This window comes from Pezoporus occidentalis, unplaced genomic scaffold (genome assembly GCF_034315485.1).
Source record: "Pezoporus occidentalis ecotype Australia unplaced genomic scaffold, CSIRO_AGI_Poc_V1 ctg58, whole genome shotgun sequence".
NCBI classification, from domain to species: domain Eukaryota; kingdom Metazoa; phylum Chordata; class Aves; order Psittaciformes; family Psittacidae; genus Pezoporus; species Pezoporus occidentalis.
Window position 1 is genome coordinate 1,405,457 of NW_026915921.1, and position 17,022 is coordinate 1,422,478.

General features: G+C 38.0%; 1 protein-coding gene across 4 annotated transcripts in view; it reads right to left on the minus strand.

The window, feature by feature from the left end:
• ZFYVE28 (zinc finger FYVE-type containing 28) overlaps nucleotides 1-17,022 on the minus strand; it is a 147,885-nt gene that overhangs the window by 66,094 nt on the left and 64,769 nt on the right. For all 4 annotated transcript variants that reach the window (XM_062638669.1, XM_062638668.1, XM_062638672.1 and 1 more), the window contains exon 2: nucleotides 8,435-8,575. In XM_062638669.1, coding sequence (XP_062494653.1) covers nucleotides 8,435-8,575 — 141 coding nt within the window. The remainder of the gene's footprint in view (nucleotides 1-8,434; nucleotides 8,576-17,022) is intronic.

Consider the following 17,022-nt stretch of genomic DNA (forward strand, 5'->3'; position numbering starts at 1 on the left):
CCAACATAACACACTTCCTGCATAATTCATTTCACACAAGTCTTTATTTTCTGAAGCCTTCATACATGCGCTAAGTAATGGGAAGTTTTTGCATGCTCAGATAGGTCAAAAGCCTGTAGTAGCAAAGCTTACCATCTGATGCCTCCTCTCCAACATCAAAGACTTTCCTTTACCGCAAGCTGTTCTCATACCAACCATTTCCAACTTTTTTAAGCAATATTAACTTCCTAATAGAGGTAATTCTTTCAAAAATCATTGGGCTTTTACATGACTGTCTTAAAGTCTGCATTTGTGACAGAAGACAGTCACAGTATTGTTACACCACAAATGGAACTTGGAGTTTTGACTGAACGATTTAAACTTCTCCTCTCTGTCTAATCATAAAGTTAGGATGACTGAACAAGCTACCTGCATGGGTAAGCTTATTTTCTTTCCAACATCTTGAACTCCAACCGCTCAGTTTAGCATTAAATTATATCCTAACAGTAACAGAGCAGTCTAAAATTCACCTATTCCCTCAAACTCCCAAGTATTTTGTAATCCCTCATTCCAATATGTAGAAGTCCTGGTTGAACTCAGTGCAGAATATATGTAGATGTAGCTATGTATCTACATGAACATCTAAATGCTTCATTTTATTTAAGGAAAACTTATCACAACCTGACACAAGAGAAAACAAGGTTGCACGACATTCCACAAAACACTTGTCACAATAATCCATTATTCATATTTTAAATACATACACAACAGTTATTATATTATTACAATGCTGTTATATCTCTTGAAAATAGATGAAATAGTTAATAATTCATGAATTATTTCATATAGAAACAGCTAGCCTTTATTTTAACATTAAGGTCACAAGGAAAATTAAATTCCTCTCCTAAGAACTGTCTTAAAAAAAAATTATTTGCTGCCTTGTCTGTCTTATCGTACTTCCCCAGCATTAAAGAAAAATGAAATGAAAAAGCTTCCAACAGAAGAAAACAGACTTAATCCCCAAGTACAGAAATATCACCAAATAAATAATTTGCAAGTATTGTTAAATTTGCTAATGTGGTGCTACCACGTGTATGTGGAGGAAAAGGCAATTTTTAGCAGATTTAAGTCATGAGACTACATAAACAATGCAGAGGCTGCTATTAGAATTTATCCTTCTTTGCAACAGTGAAAAGAAAATGTTAAAATGTAGTAAATTACAATACAGGAGAGCTGACATCAATCCTCTGACAGCCATGGTGAAGAACTATAAAGCCCCTAATAGTCAGGCATTGATTCCTATGGAACTGGATCTGGTAGAGGCTCATACTATACCAATGCTGAGAAAAGCCAGTTTTAAAATGACCTGGCTCCATTGTCCTCATTTAGCCTTTGAATGCTCTGGGAATTACACCACTGTGTCCCAGGTCTACTATGTCAATATTCAATCAAGATACCAACCTGTCAATTTTTCTTAGTATAGTAAGTATGATCTAGGGTAGATAATCGTGCTCTAAGAAATGAAACCTCATCTTTTAAAATAGAATGTTACAGCAGTTCATAAACTCAGAAATTTAGAGCCTTTACAGCCGGGTTCTCTTTCAAAAGAAGAAAATACTGTACCTTTTCTTTTTAATTTGAATAAAACTTTTAACAATTAGACCAAAACCAAACAGCTAAAAAACCCCACTGTTTTTAATGAAGTACACATAAAATATTAACCTTGCTCTCCTGTTATTACCTCATGTCCTAAATGGATGACTATCATCTTCCACCCAGGACAGTACTCTCTCATAGGAGTTTGCACACAATTAAATGCAGTCACTGGAACCAGATGATCTTGAAGGTCTCTTCCAACCCAAACCATTCTGTGATTCTGTGATTTTAGCGTTCCACTCTGTGACAAAGGACATTTCCCAGGGGGCTCCCAGTAGCATCCTACCTTTTACTCATTGTTTCCCACAACTCATTTTCACCCTATTTCCACACTCTACCATGAACTATTTCTGTCTGTAGGCTTGAACCACTCTTAACGCATATTCCTTTATAAGGGCAAAACTTTGTTTTTTTGACACTTGACTCTCAACTCATTTCATAGTGATGCTTTCAGTTGTTAAATTGAAGAAAAACTATGGAGATAAGTCTGGCTGAAACACAGCATTTTTGATAACATTCTCCACGTATTTTATATTGCTACAGAAATTGAGACAGACAAGTGATAACAACACAACACTGAAATATGCTTTAGCTTTCTCTAAGGGCTCCAATTCCTCAGCAACATTAAGTAACACTGTGATAGATAAGGAAGTTCAGATTCATAGGTGTCTGCTTCTCACCTACTATACGGAGGAGTGACCTATGCATGAAGCAACCCACTAAAAGCTACATTTGAAGCTTAATATTACAGCAAACAAACTGCTGACAGCTGACTTGAAAATGCAGGACTGCCAATTGCAGCAATTCAAGGGGTGCTTTCTGAGCAGGCAAATAGCAAGGAAAGAGTGAAGAGCCAGTATAATATACCATCAGTAACCACAGTGTCAATCACTGCTATCAGTGAGACAGAAACAGTCATGTTTCACAAATATCACAGATTCTCCATTTTACTGTGCTGTAGTACAGAGCCAGAGTAATACAGTCAGGCAAATCCATGGTTTACTTCAGGTCAGTCCCCTAACAGGGGAAAATTCCTTCCTAGTGCACATTTGCAGCTCAAATTACCCATTGCTAAGACAACAATCTGCAACTCAAGGAATAGTTTTGATAAAACCATGCTGGGAATTGACTTAGATGCTATTCTAAGACCTTGCTACTACACGCAGAGAAGTAATTCTCAGTGTACTGAAACAGCAAGTACTACGATCCTGGTGCTGCTTCCACAATGTCAAGTACTTATGCACAGGTTTGATATTCACCTGTCAAGTCCTAACCAAAACTTTGCTTTAGAGACAAACGTTTTTTTTTCTCTTTCCTCTTAAAACCAATGAAGTTCTGTAATATGTAACAATAAACCTAGTTCCATTTAAGTAGCTTAAATAATGTTTTTAACCATTTTGTCAATTCGAGTATCTTGTAGACATTAATCTATGTGAAAATAGCAATTCATTTAAAGAAATATCACTAATTCATAGGTGATTAATTAAAAGGTGTACACAAACTACCATTACTTCAATACCCTGTGATGTTGGAAGCAACTTAGAAAATGACACCTCATTAACCACTAATATAAAAATACTTCAAACCAAAACTGAGCTGAACTAGCACTGCATATTACTCAAGATTCCCTGATGCAAACATGCTTACGAAAAAAATGTCCTTTCCCTCTACTACCATCAACCAATTTCAACAAACTGAAGTATGACATCCTACCTATCCTTTTTTTCATTTAAGATAAACTTACATAGCTTTTCACCTGCACACTTAAGTTACTGTTAATTTTAACTGAAACCAGTAGAGGAAGAAGTGTTTCATTCTGTGGTCTAGTATTAAATAGACAAATGCAAAATACTTTATTAGTAGTATGCTATGTTCTACCACTGGCATGCAAACACCAAGTCAAAAAAAGAGATGTCATTTTTATACTAGGCTATCATAACTGGGAAGAAGTGTTATATCACATTAACATGAAAATGAAAAAGCAAAGCATGTCATTACCTTGATTCTTACTCATAAATATATACTACACAGCATCATAATATACAGTTAACTCACAGGATTTGAAATCCAAATTGCAAGATCTCCGGAAGTTTTGAAAGGTTAATTTACTGTAAAAAGCTTAATTTTTATCATTGAGTAGTATTAAGGCAGAACAGCATAAGACAACATTCTGACTTGCAGTTCTTTACTAAAGAACTGTTAACAGTCTTCAAAACTGAAGTCCTCTGCGTATCACAGAATCACTTGTGTTGGAATGGACCTTAAAGATCATCTAGTTCTAACCCGCTGCCCCAGTGCACCGTACCTTCAACTTGCCTTGAGTAATACTGCTGTATGTATGTATGTCCACTATAAAGCAGAATACTTTATTTAGGCACAGTCCTTTTATTTTGTCTCAATCTGTTCATACACTACAGTAAACATGGAGCTCTAACAATAGTACCAAAAGTTGAAAGAATAGACAGACATAAAACTCAGCTCTTCAGATATGCTAAAGAGCCAATAGAATATAACCTCTCTCTAAAGAGAATCACAGTTTGTAAGAGTTGTTGGTCTCTCAGAAAAAAAAAAAAAAATTACACCAATTTAAAGACATTAGTTAATAAAACTTTCAAATAAATGTTCTCTACTTCATAAAATTTTCCACAAAACAAAATGTCAAAACATCTGTCAATCAAACAAACTATCGGTAAATCTGAAATTAAGCAATTCAGGAACAATGAATTTCAAAACCAGACAAAAAGGCAGAAGGGACAGGGATTCCAGAAATCTTTGCCCATAGAAAACACTAAAATTTGATAGAAAGACTATGCCTATAAACTTCATGGAGGTAAAAACTGGCAATAATCTGGGAACTTTAGTAATACATAGAATCATACCACAGTATACCAGGTAGGAAGGGACCTCCAAGAACCAGCTGGTCTATCTTTTCTAGCAAAAGCATGGTCTATACAACACGGCCCAGAACCTGAATCTTAGGTGTCCAACGTTGGAAAATCTACCACTTCCCTGGGGAGTTTATTCCAATGGCTGACTGTTCTCATTGTGAAAAGTTTCCTCTTGTGTTCAGTCAGAATCTCCCCAAGAGTAACTCGTGCCCATCACCCCTCATCTTTTCCATGTGACTCCTTGTAAAAGGCAAGTCTCCATCTTCTTTGTAGCCACCCTTTAAATACTGCAACACAGCGGTAAGGCCTACCCTGAACCTTCTTTCCTGAAGGCTGAACCGACCCATTTCCCCCAGCCTTTCTCCACACAGCAGGCTTCCAGTGTTTTGATCATCTTTGTGGCCCTCCTTTGGACTCTCCCCAGCATGTCCACATCTTTTTTGTATAGAGGGGATCAAAACTGAATACAAAACAAGGACAAAAAAAAGAAAAAAGACATCATGCAAAGACTAAGAGCCTGGTGAACTATGTCATGTGCTCACAAGTTTCTTTTTAAATGCATTGCTAGAAAAAAAAAAAATCAGAAAGAGCACATTTCTAACTAAAAAAAAGTCTCAGAATTGTGTGACTGGGGTTGCAGGTGTCGCTAAAGTATTGCCCAAGTCAGCTGTTACTCCTAGCTTCAGAAGCATGACCTTCCATTAGAACCAGTTTAACCCTAGGACTAGCTGTTAGTTCTCAACCTACCTCAAACCTCACCGTACTTTGGTCTAAAACTGATTTTTCCGCCTTACTATGCAATATTAGTCAACACCTACATTCTGAATCCTTACTAAAATACTGCTGCTCCTCGTTTGGCATTTACATGACAAGTTCTTAAAAGGAAAAGTTAAAACCCATTGCTTTTACACAAAGTACTACAAAATAATTAAGTCCTAATTAGCAAAAAGCCATTTTTGACATGACATTTGACGATGATCTGACCTATTCTGCAGAAAATTAGGCATCTCAAAAATAGCTACATGAGAAAAATAAACCCATCTCCATCTTTTCTTTCAGTTCCAGCAGCAGATTGTTTTAGTAACAGCAATCTGCTTCACAAATGAAAAGAAGAAATTACTAGGCATCAGAAGATATTAAGTCACGGGGTGGTGAGTCACTATATAACAAGCCAAACAAACTGACCAAGGAGCTACTGAAGCCTGCATTTCTTGCATTCCTACAGGTGAAACATTCAGAGAAGCTATGTTTTAAAGAAAACAGCTCCTCAACTCTGCCTATACTAAAAAATAAACCAGAAAGGCTGCGCACCGGCAGAAATAAATTGTCATCCCTAAGGATAAGACAGCAAAGAAGGAGATTGTATCATGGTATTGTTCATCCACCACTGTTGTTAAAAAAGCCTTTTCTAAGAAAACAGTTTGGAAAACATTTGCCTAGAAAGTTTGTGGATGTGGAATGTCCATTACTGGAGGTTTATAAGAATAAGTCAGATAAGTCACTCTTCATAAATATTCAGGTAAAGCTGATCCATCACACTGAAGACTAAAGCCAATGACCTTTCAAGACAATTCTCACCTTTATTCCGCACCTCCCCCCCCCCAAATCACTGAATATTGACTGTTCCTAAACTTGCAGTTTCTAGTGGTAAACCCTTAAACTCCATGTTTTTTCCTAGGGACAGTCTACAGAGATACTATAAGTAGGCAGAAGTATTAACATTGTTTTTGACAAAAATGCATTGACTGTGAACTCTCTGCAAGTGCTCTTCAAAAAAACTGCACTTCTTAGTTTTCTTGCAAGCAAGCAATACCTGACTTTTTTTTTTTCTTTCCAGACTCAGCTAACTTACTGTGAATACTTGCTATAGCGATGAAGGCACTGGTCTTCCAACTCATCTTAACTTGATTAGTGATGAAATTCTTCCCCATAATGAAGTTGGGTACATTTGATTAAGAGTAAGAAATTCTCGAAAGAGGCAAATCAAAATATATCCTTTACAGTTAACTGCCATTGTTTTACTTGGTGGAAATGTGAAAATGATTTCAATGAGAAAATGAACATGAGCCGGCAGTGTGTGTTCACAGCCCAGAAAGCCAACCCTATCCTGGGCTGCATCAAAAGGAGCATGACCACGAGACCTCACCTGGAGTATTGTGTGCAGTTCTGGTGTCCTCAACATAAAAAGGACATGGAACTGCTGGAACAAGTCCAGAGAAGGCCACGAGGATGATCAGGGGACTGGAGCACCTCCTGTATGAAGACAGGCTGAGGAAGTTGGGGCTGTTCAGCCTGGAGAAGAGAAGGGTGCATGGAGACCTCATAGCAGCCTTCCAGTATCTGAAGGGGGCCTATAGGGATGCTGGGGAGGGACTCTTCATTAGGGACTGAAGTGATAGGACAAGGGGAAATGGGTTAAAACTTACACAGGGGAAGTTTAGATTGGATTAAAGGAGGAAGTTCTTTACTGTAAGGGTGGTGAGGCACTGGAATGGGTTGCCCAGGGAAGCTGTGAATGCTCCATCCCTGGTGGTGTTCAAGGCCAGGTTGGACAGAGCCTTGGGTGACATGGTTTAGTGTGAGGTGTCCCTGCCCATGGCAGGGGGTTGGAACTGTATGATCTTTCCTTTCCAACCCTAACTATTCCATCATTCTGTGTAAGTGAATCTTAATTACTATGGTCTTTCCACTTCTAATTCTCCTGAGCTGAAAGCAAGTGTTTAGTTTTCACACAGAAATCCTCCTACCAGCTGAGCATATGGTGTATTCTGGACTTGAACCTACTTTGGTTTAAAGTGTTTTTCTTGGGTGTGCTGGAGAGGAAGTATCAAAGCATCTGTGCAAGTACCAAGCGTACCACAAAAATTTCTACCTCCAAAAATTTGGATTTTATTATTGAAAAACTTGGTGTCAAACAGCATACAGTGTGAAGGGAAAGTTGTATTTTCCTCAAGGCTTTTGCAATTTCTGAATTGTTTTACTTAATAAATTATCCTGGTTTAATCCAGCAGGAAACCAAACACCACACAGCCATTCACTCACTCCCCTGTCCCTCAAATGGATGGGAGGGGGTAAAATTTGTGGGTTGACATAAAGACAGTTTAATAAGAAAGAAGCTGAAGAGTCCTTGATCACTGCTTAGCAACAACTAAAAGAGTGTGTTATCAACATTATTCTTCCCCTAAATCCAAAATACAGCACTATACCTGCTACTGGGAAGAAAAGTATCTCTATCCCAGAGAAGACTAAGACATTAATGAAATTGCAAAACCATCCAAATTAGAGAGCTAGACTTGGCTGCATTGGTCTTTGCTCTAATTCTTCTCCCTTCAAGTCTCACTCAAAACATAGCCATGGTTTCAGCAAAGACTCTCAGCCATCTTTCTGGTTTAGGTGAACTGTACTACACAACAGGAACCTAAAGACAGATTCCTACTTTTCAAATAATCTACAGACAAAAGCCCTCTTTTGCTTGGTTCCTCAGTACTCCACTCATTTTCAAGACTATTCACAAGAAGCAGATAATACTCTTTTCCATAAGATCAGCACAGCTACCAGCTGTCTTCACATTGTTCATTTATTGAGGAAAAGCCATCAGATTCATGAAGTATGAAAGCTGAGCAGCTACAAAAGAAATGCCTACTTCATGCTGCCTGAAGTTTTGAAACAAGCAATTTGATGTTTGTTCTTATTTAAGGGAATGCACTAACACTCTTAAATGAGATGTAGTAGATTTAATTTATGGATAGTGTTTTCAAAAATACATACTTTAAAATTAGGAAGGGCATATATCTACTAAAGATTCATTTTAAAGGGACTTGACAATAAAAACTAATACAATAAATGATTATTTAAGACATTTCATGTATGCAAAAATGTCAATGAAGTCAGAAAGGTGGCATTTTGATTACCTGACAAGAGCGAAACTGGTTGACTAGCAGCGTACATCTCTGTGGGTCTTTCCGTCCATCCAAACTGTCCAGCTCAGCTGCTACTTGATTTAATTCCTCATCAGCATAGTAGAACTGAGCAAGGAGCTGTGGGTCTGTTCTCTGTATTGAAGACAAAGAAATACACAATATTACATTATTTTTGCAAATAAAAGCACACTTCTTAGAATCACAGAATGGTTTGGGTTGGAAGGGATGTTATTGCTCATCCAGTTCCAAACCCAATGAAGCAGGCAGGGATACCTCCCAGTAAACCAGGTTGCTCCAAGCCTCATCCAACCTGGCCTCGAACACTGCCAGGGACAGGGCAGCCACAGCTTCTCTGGGCACTCTGTGGCAGCTAACTTTTTAATTGCTATTTTTTTTTTTTACATGTAAGTCAGAAAATTAGTGTGGCATCGTGGAAAAGAATTTCCTTATGCAGACTCTCCCATAACAAAGTCGGGCATTACTCAGCTACCACATCTCCAAAACCATCCCGGCGTTCTCACTACTTCTGCCATAATTATCTGGTGGAACAAACAACTGAATCATGTTTTGTTTATTAAACAAAAGTATACTTCAGCTCTAGGCAAAACAAGAACAAAATGGCTTTCCAAGTTAAAAAACAACAAATGCAAACACCCAAATCTATTAAGCACTGTGGTAACCCCTACAAAATGATGCACAGTTCTACCTGGACCACAAGAATCAACTCACAGAAAGGGAAGGTACTGAATCTACATTGCCAGGGATGAATAGATGTAAAGACTTCACAAAGCATATAACAGGATTATATAAGGGATTACAGAGAAAACTGTAATGCCTTCCAAAAACAAGTCTTCCAAATGGAAAGAACAGAATTATTACAATGGATTTGGAGCTACACTAAAGGAAAACAGAATAATAATAAGAGTAAAATAATAAAGAAAGCTGTCAATACTTTTGATGATGCATATCAATAATAGTTTACCCCATAAGATTTTTTTGTTATTAAATATTAATAACTGGAAGTTTTGAAGTCTATGAAAGCTTTCATCAAAATACAGGAAAAATAACCGATCAGTGTGCATGGAAGGAGGAAATATGAATTCTGACTGTTAAAGAGTGGAGGTACAAGTGGGAGGAGGGAGGGAGCAGATTTTGTAGGAGTCAGCAACCTGGTGAAAGATTCATGGGCTCAGATAAGCACAACATTATTCTTAAGTAGTAGTCAGTAAAACATACATGATATTTGTAGGAGATGTGTATAAAGTAAAACCAGTTTGTTTTAATCAGTGTAAGAAACATTAACACTATACTAACTGTAGACTGGGAATTAGAACTGTCACTAGAAGACAACAAACCCACACTGATACTACAGAAAAGAGCTGCAAAGTGTCTGAAATGTTTTTGTTCTTCAGTGCTTTAAGAATTAACAAAATACTTTTAGAAGGACGAGGTTATGTCTATAACCAGTAAAAATAAAGACCAAGTTGCATGGAAGCAAGTTAGAGGCTTGGAAAAAAGAAAAATCCATTAACATAGGAAAAACCTTCCAGGTAAAGAAAGCTGTTAGATACAAAGAAATCATAGCTTTTGTAAACTAAAGAAGAAGTAGGAAATACCTAGAGATTATTATGATGCAACGCATTTAAAATTACAACTAATGAAGATGTACAAGATAAGTACATCAGAGCAAAACATGTACCAACAGAAAAAAGTGTACTGCAGTGGAGAAATTAGTCAACAGCAAAACAGAAGATAACATCGCTTTAAAAAACATCATCAAATGCAACACACAGCCAAAGACAGAAAACAGAGTGTATAAGGAAGTATACATTGTGAACCTTAACATTTTCTATCTGAAACCCAAAATATTTCCACTACTGTAAAAGGATAAAAAAAACATTGCTCTTAAGGGATGGGGACACGGATACAGTGGGATCAGAAATGCTGCCATTAGCAAACCATGGGGCTTAAAGCACTAATAGAGGTGGCTAAAGGTATATTGGACAGCTGAATGTCACTCCTCACACACGCCCCATTCTGCAGCACCAGGCCAGAAGACACGAGCTGTCTGCGATCACACACAAAGATTAGTAGCAAACCTCTGCCAACAGCAACATGGGTTCAGAAGTGGTGAGAGCACAATAAATGCCAACAGGAATACTTAGGAAAAAAAAAAAAAAACAAAACAAAACCAAACATTTATTTTTGCCTAAAAAAATTTTCTACAGAAGGCATCACAACATACTGTTAAACTCCCTATTTTAGTCTCCACGAGATACATATCCTGCAGAAGAATCCTTCATAGTACAACAACATTAAAACCTGCACTAAACACTGTTTAGTCCCTGAAAAGGAACAAGAATATTAACACCTTTTGAGAACAGTATACATCCTCCACACTTGACAGAATCAAGGAGTTAACTACTGCAAATATTTTATTGCCGTAAGATTTAAGGCAAAAGATTCAGTCTTAGTAGTGATGCTAAATACGCCCTCAGTGTTATGTACTGAGGTTCTCAGTCAGCGATTTAATGAAACAATCCTCCCTGAGAACAGAGGCACTGACACCCGCTCATACATGCCTTGTTTGGGCAGGAACAGTGAATTTAAGGCTACCTTTAACATTGCTGTGAGCAGTCACACTGCCCAGCAGCTTCCCACATCATACTATTTCACATCACCCAAATTCTGAGGGAAGTCAGAAATAAAACATGTTTTCAGGCAGTTGAAATGTAGTAACGAAAGCGTTAGGGATTTCTTTTCTTCTTTAAACAGGCACTCGTTACAAAATAGAGAGCCTTTCCAACCATAAGCTTCCATCTCTTAATGCTTTTAATGTTGCCATTTATTAAGCAAGCTCAGTAGCCTAAATACAAGCTGTCAAAAATTTAGTGTCTTGAATAATGTCTTCACTATAGCCTTGATAGTTCCAAGGGAGAAGGATAAAGCTTGTGATAGCTGACCAGGGAAACAAACAAAATTCAAATTGAATGATAATAAGAGGGACTTGAACTTTCAGCATTTCCCCTACCCAGTTATGTTTATTACTTCTGATTTTTACATTTTCCTTCAGCATTTGCTCACATTCATTAAAACTTTCAAGACAAAGTTGTTAACCAAAAATGCAAGAGGTTACGTGTGGAATCATGGCAAAGCATGACTGCTGATTTATAAGCAGCTAAATTGCACTGCAGAAGCAAAACAAGGCAGCTGATTAAGGCTGGTCTCAAGCAAAACAAAAGTAATGCTGAGATACTTAGCTCCCATGTGGCTTATCTTTTAAATTGGAGGAACAAAAGTTTTAGTGGAGTTCTCTACTGTATTATGCTTGGTGTGTATTAGTAGCATGATCTCTTGATTAACTGCATCGGTTGTATGTGGTCCCTGGCAAGCTGAAGCTGCATAAAACCCTAAATCTCTTAGCAGGGGACCATTTAAAGCAAATCACCACAACTTTCTAAATTCAATTTCTTATCAGATGAAAAGATGCTGTTCTCGCATCTTGTAAAAAAGCTGCTCTATGAAAACCAGAAGCTGTCACTAAAAAGTGTCAACTAACTGGGAAAGGAAGAAATTATAGCACAGACTTCTCAATGCAGGAGAGAAGTAAATAGCTAGACTGAAACTGATGCTACCATGAGAAGCCGGGGTGCGCCAGATCAACCTCAAACCATACAGTAACTGGAATTTCAGAATCACCATGAAAATCCCATTTCCAGAAATAAGGGTGCTCCTTGGAAAGGATTTCCTCCTTTTGAAACAAAACTGCCATCATCTTTTCCATGAATTTTAACAGCAGCTTTCAAGTATCAGTACTGCTTTTCAAGTAACACAAACTATGCATCACCTTGTAAGGATAACTGGGAGCAGCCCATCATTTGAACACTAAAGGGAATGTTTCCCCCAGGTTTCCATGAGGGAAATATTTCAAAGAGAAGTACAGATATTGTTCAGGCTTTTTCTTCTACAGGAACAGAGCCCCTACCACCACAAAAAGAGAGAAAAAGACGTCGTCATCCCAAAGAGGCTAAAGAACAGACGGAAGGAAGGGAACCATGCAGATGAGCAAGGTTCCAGCTACTGATATAACTGTCTTCTGATGCCTGTCAGTCACCCTCTGGAAAAATCATATTCATCATTTTTTAATTGCTGATCTACAGGCTTCAGAACAACAGTGAAACCCCAACCCTGCTTAAAATAAAATCCATGAACCTGAGACGGAAGGCTCCAGATCTTCCTTGCTCCCTGGCACGTTTCCAGCACTAAGCATTTATGTCTCTCCCACATGCTCAGAAAGCCTGTCTTGATCCCTATGGAAAGAAACTATATGGAAAAGCATTAATTATGTGCATTTTGCTGATGGTAAAGCCAGATTGCTTTTTGCCAATGGAACAAACCTACATCCATGGGGGTATCTTTTCATGTAGTACTTTGGTAATGGTGAAAGGTACATTTTAAATACATGTATTTTATTGCACACTGCAGCAACTGCGTTCACAATCGCAGGACCATGTTGGGTGATTGTCCATGTTCAATACTTAACTGAAGGAGACATCATGCGACACTAACCTTCCTTAGCCAGGAAGGTTAACAACCAGCAACTGCCTGCTCAGCAATTTCTGTTCTGCTACAACTCTAACAGCTGAAGTGAAAAGTTGTAGAGAAAGGCCATGGCACTCACATCAGTGGAACTGTCTTTCATTTATGAAGCTTCCTTTATTCTCCCTTTGGGAAGGGAAAGGGTGGTATAAAAATCTCTATTACTGAGGGCCCAGTTGTTCTTAGTCTAAATCTGTTAGATTTTTGGGGAAAGGAGAGCACTGTCACATACTCAGATAAAGAGGGTCAACCGCAAACTTTCTATTCCCTGAAATAAATGCTTGCCAGTAGACAGTGCCAAATGCAAACAATTACTGCATAGCACAGAAATCAGAAAAGGGACTTCACATGTGAAAGCACACTCTGAGATGAGAATTCGGAAAGGCTATAGGTTAGGAACTTGACCCTACTCTGCAGAGTACAGAAACGCTGCCTAATGTTTTGTGAAACAATTCATTGTATGAACTGATGTGTTCTGTGCACAAGGCAGAATTAGATCCTGAGCATTTTAAATATGAGGCAACATAGCATTCTTAAACCTTACAATTGATATGCATGTAACTAGTTTTAAGCTAGTTAAACTTCAGTACGATTTACATTGCATTACCAGAAGGAAAAAGTGTTTTGTTTAAAAGTAATAGAATTTAGGCATGAAGTCCCAAGTTTATCCATTGCCAGTGGGAAAAAAACAACAGACAAACTGATAGACATCCAGCTGAAAACTAACTATACTAGTCACATTTACACTAATAGGTTTAACTGCCAGATGACAAGTTCAAACATTTAAGGCATTTCTTCAGAAAAGGATACCAGCAAGTTGTTCCATCAGTTCATTTTTCACCTCACATATAAACAAATGTACTCATACCCTTCCTTTGGACAGGGTATTAGGATTTTTCACTGATTTCCAAATGCTAATAAGTAACAGTAAGAAACAATCGCTCTAACAGGCAGGTGATCCAAAATTTCTGATAGCTAAATTCTTATGTCAATATTTAGTAGCAAAACCATTTCTTCATATTAACTGAAAGAGGAACTCTGCTACTTCAAGTATGCCATTGTCTTGGGGGCTTTTTGATTTGGCTTGGGGTTTTTTTTCCCCCTTTTAATCCACAGACTACCTGAAGTGCTGTCCATTAAGTTAAAAAGGAAAAAAAATCCCTCAACATTCATACTTTGTAGAATGTAATGAAGTCTTCACTGTGTTGCACATGCAAAAAAGGAGGACTCCGATGAATATGACAATTGGAAATTGGTTATGAGAATACACAAAAAACAAGCACTGGGAGAAAAGCTACAGCCCGGTTAAGGCTTTGCCAGCTGCTCTGTGTTTATCTACAGAGTATACCATTGCACAAGCAAGACAGACAGGCCAACAGCTTGCTAGCACAATAAAACCCTAGCAGGACCTTAAGGAAAAAAGTAGTGAGATCATGATTTATTGGGCAATAAAACTCAGATGGAGGAATTTCTGCAATACTTGTACACTCTCCCCAAACACATTTCAGTTCTTCATTTTCCCTACAGAATAGTATAACACCACCCTTCCAAAAAGTAAAATCTGAGAGTGGTTAACACTAAACTGAGTAGCAAATATTTGAGACTGCCACACAGGCAGTTTTCACTTATGATGGATTAAGCCACTGTACAGTTTCTATTTTTGAGTGCTCATAATACTAATGATACTAATATATTTTCTAATATATAATACTAATTTATTATAATGATATAATACTAATGTTAATACTATAATACCAATGATATATACTAATACTATAATACCAAGTATATAATATAATACTAATGTTTTATAATACATAATACTAATAAATTTGGGTGACATGGTTTAGTGTGAGGTGTCCTTGCCCATGGCAGGGGGGTTGGAACTAGATGATCTTAAGGTCCTTTCCAACCAAAACCATTCAATGATTCTATGATTCTATTCTAATCTAGAAGAGCATAAGCTCAAATTCACGTTTTCTGGGGGTTGTACATAAGCATGTGCTGAACACATTACTTAAGGTTTTGGACACACACCCTGCTGAGTGCCCTGCACCTGAACCACAGCTTTGATTTCTAGGAAAGATGACAGACCTCAGGAATAGGAAGGGGTTTTGCTACAGGGAAGCCAGCATGCTAAGCAGGTGTGTGAAGTGACAGAGCAGCCACTTATTCCATGTGAAGAGTGGTTACCTTGCAATGCTACCTCCACACCCAGCCTATGGCAGGCTATTTTTAATTAGCAAGAAATCAATCTTCCCCAAATTCAGTCTGTTTTGCCCATGAAGGTAACTGGCAAGTGATCCTCCTGTCTTTATCTTGACCCAGAAGTTTTCTCATCCTATTTGCCTTCACTGGCCTGTTGAGAAGGGGAGTGAGAGCAGCCAGCCAAGGTCAACCCACTCAAATGAACTTGTAAAACACTTTGCAAAAGCCCCCTCCTGCAGCTGTTATCTCAGAGTTTGACCTAAAGATAATCACATTTCATTCTCACCTGCTGCAAGAACATCAAGTTTAAAGAACAAACATTTACACAGAAACTTATTAGAATACATATTGACATGGAAAATCGCTCTCAAAATGCTTTCCTGTAATTTATTTTACTTTGGATTTGTCTAGATTTTTGTATTTGAACTCAAGCATTACATAAAATATTTTTAGTGATTTATTACATATCAAGAGGAAAACAGTCAATTTAGCTCCCTGAGCTTGTTGATCCACTACATTCAGCTCCAGATCTACAGCCCCCCACACACAGAGGAATGGTGTGGCATTTGGAAGAGGCACCCACTATTTTTCCTCCAATAAGGCAACCCCCCCATGTTGCTACACTGTATGTCTTCGCAACTTGTTAATTAGATGTCTTTTTAACCCTCTATAATTATGTTACAACATGCCTTATGGATGTATCTAAATATTTATCACAATATGACTAAATATTTATAACAATGTATCTAAATATTTATAACAATTCTTAAACATTGAGGCAAACAATGACCTCTTCTTGGACATGTCCTCAATGTTAATGTCTTTCTACTTACTAGCTTGCTATACCCTTTCTTCCGCTCTGAATCAGGCTTCTATAAAAACCTGAACCCACAAACCCAACAAACCAACACAACAGGCAAAAACTCCCTCAAGACTCCCCCTTTTTGCGGCTGAGGGATTGCTTTGCAGCAGTCTTTTGCCTCTTTTCAGCTTCACCTTGTTTTACCCCAACAGGACTTTTTGTAGTTCCAGTATTATGCCCCTGCTTCGCACACCTGTTAGAACTCAAGTTTTGCCTCGCTCATCAGTACCAACCTGTTTTGAACTAACATATACAGCATTTTGCTTCTGAATCAGGAAATAAATGTTTTAGTTGATCAGAGCATACACAAAACTCTAGCAGAGGGAAACCTGACTCAATAACTAGTCCAAACTTGCTAACTGTAAGAGTTACTCCCTAGTTTTTCTCAGGTAATGACAGGCATAGCACATTCCTCAGGCTTCTTCATACTGAAAGAGCATCTTTATTTTTCTGTGCCTCAGCAAACTTGCTTATGATGAGTCTGAGGTGTTCTGTATTGTAATAAAAGCACAGTCATCTGTGCAAAGTCGCTCATACATAATCTCATTTGCCTTGTAGGAGGCTTTCGATAAGCTTGGGTTGAACACCTTCCCAGATGTTCAGGATTTAACTACCCTGGCATCATCTCACTAGCACAATCAATCACTGCAACAAAAAGATTTCATCAGAACTTTGCTCCGAAATTCATCTATTCAAGCCCAGGGATGAAAGAAACAGGCCTCAGCACAGAAACTTTTCCCAGCTTTTGCCTTCTGACAGTAACTTCAAATGAACATCTGTGTAAGTAAATCTTTTGATCTTCTTTCCAGTATTCCAGCTAAATCATCTAAACCAATTGCTTTCTGAGTGCCATCATCAGGCAAAGTGGGTTTCCTGTTCTGTTTTCCAGGTAACAGCAAGCTTAAATTCA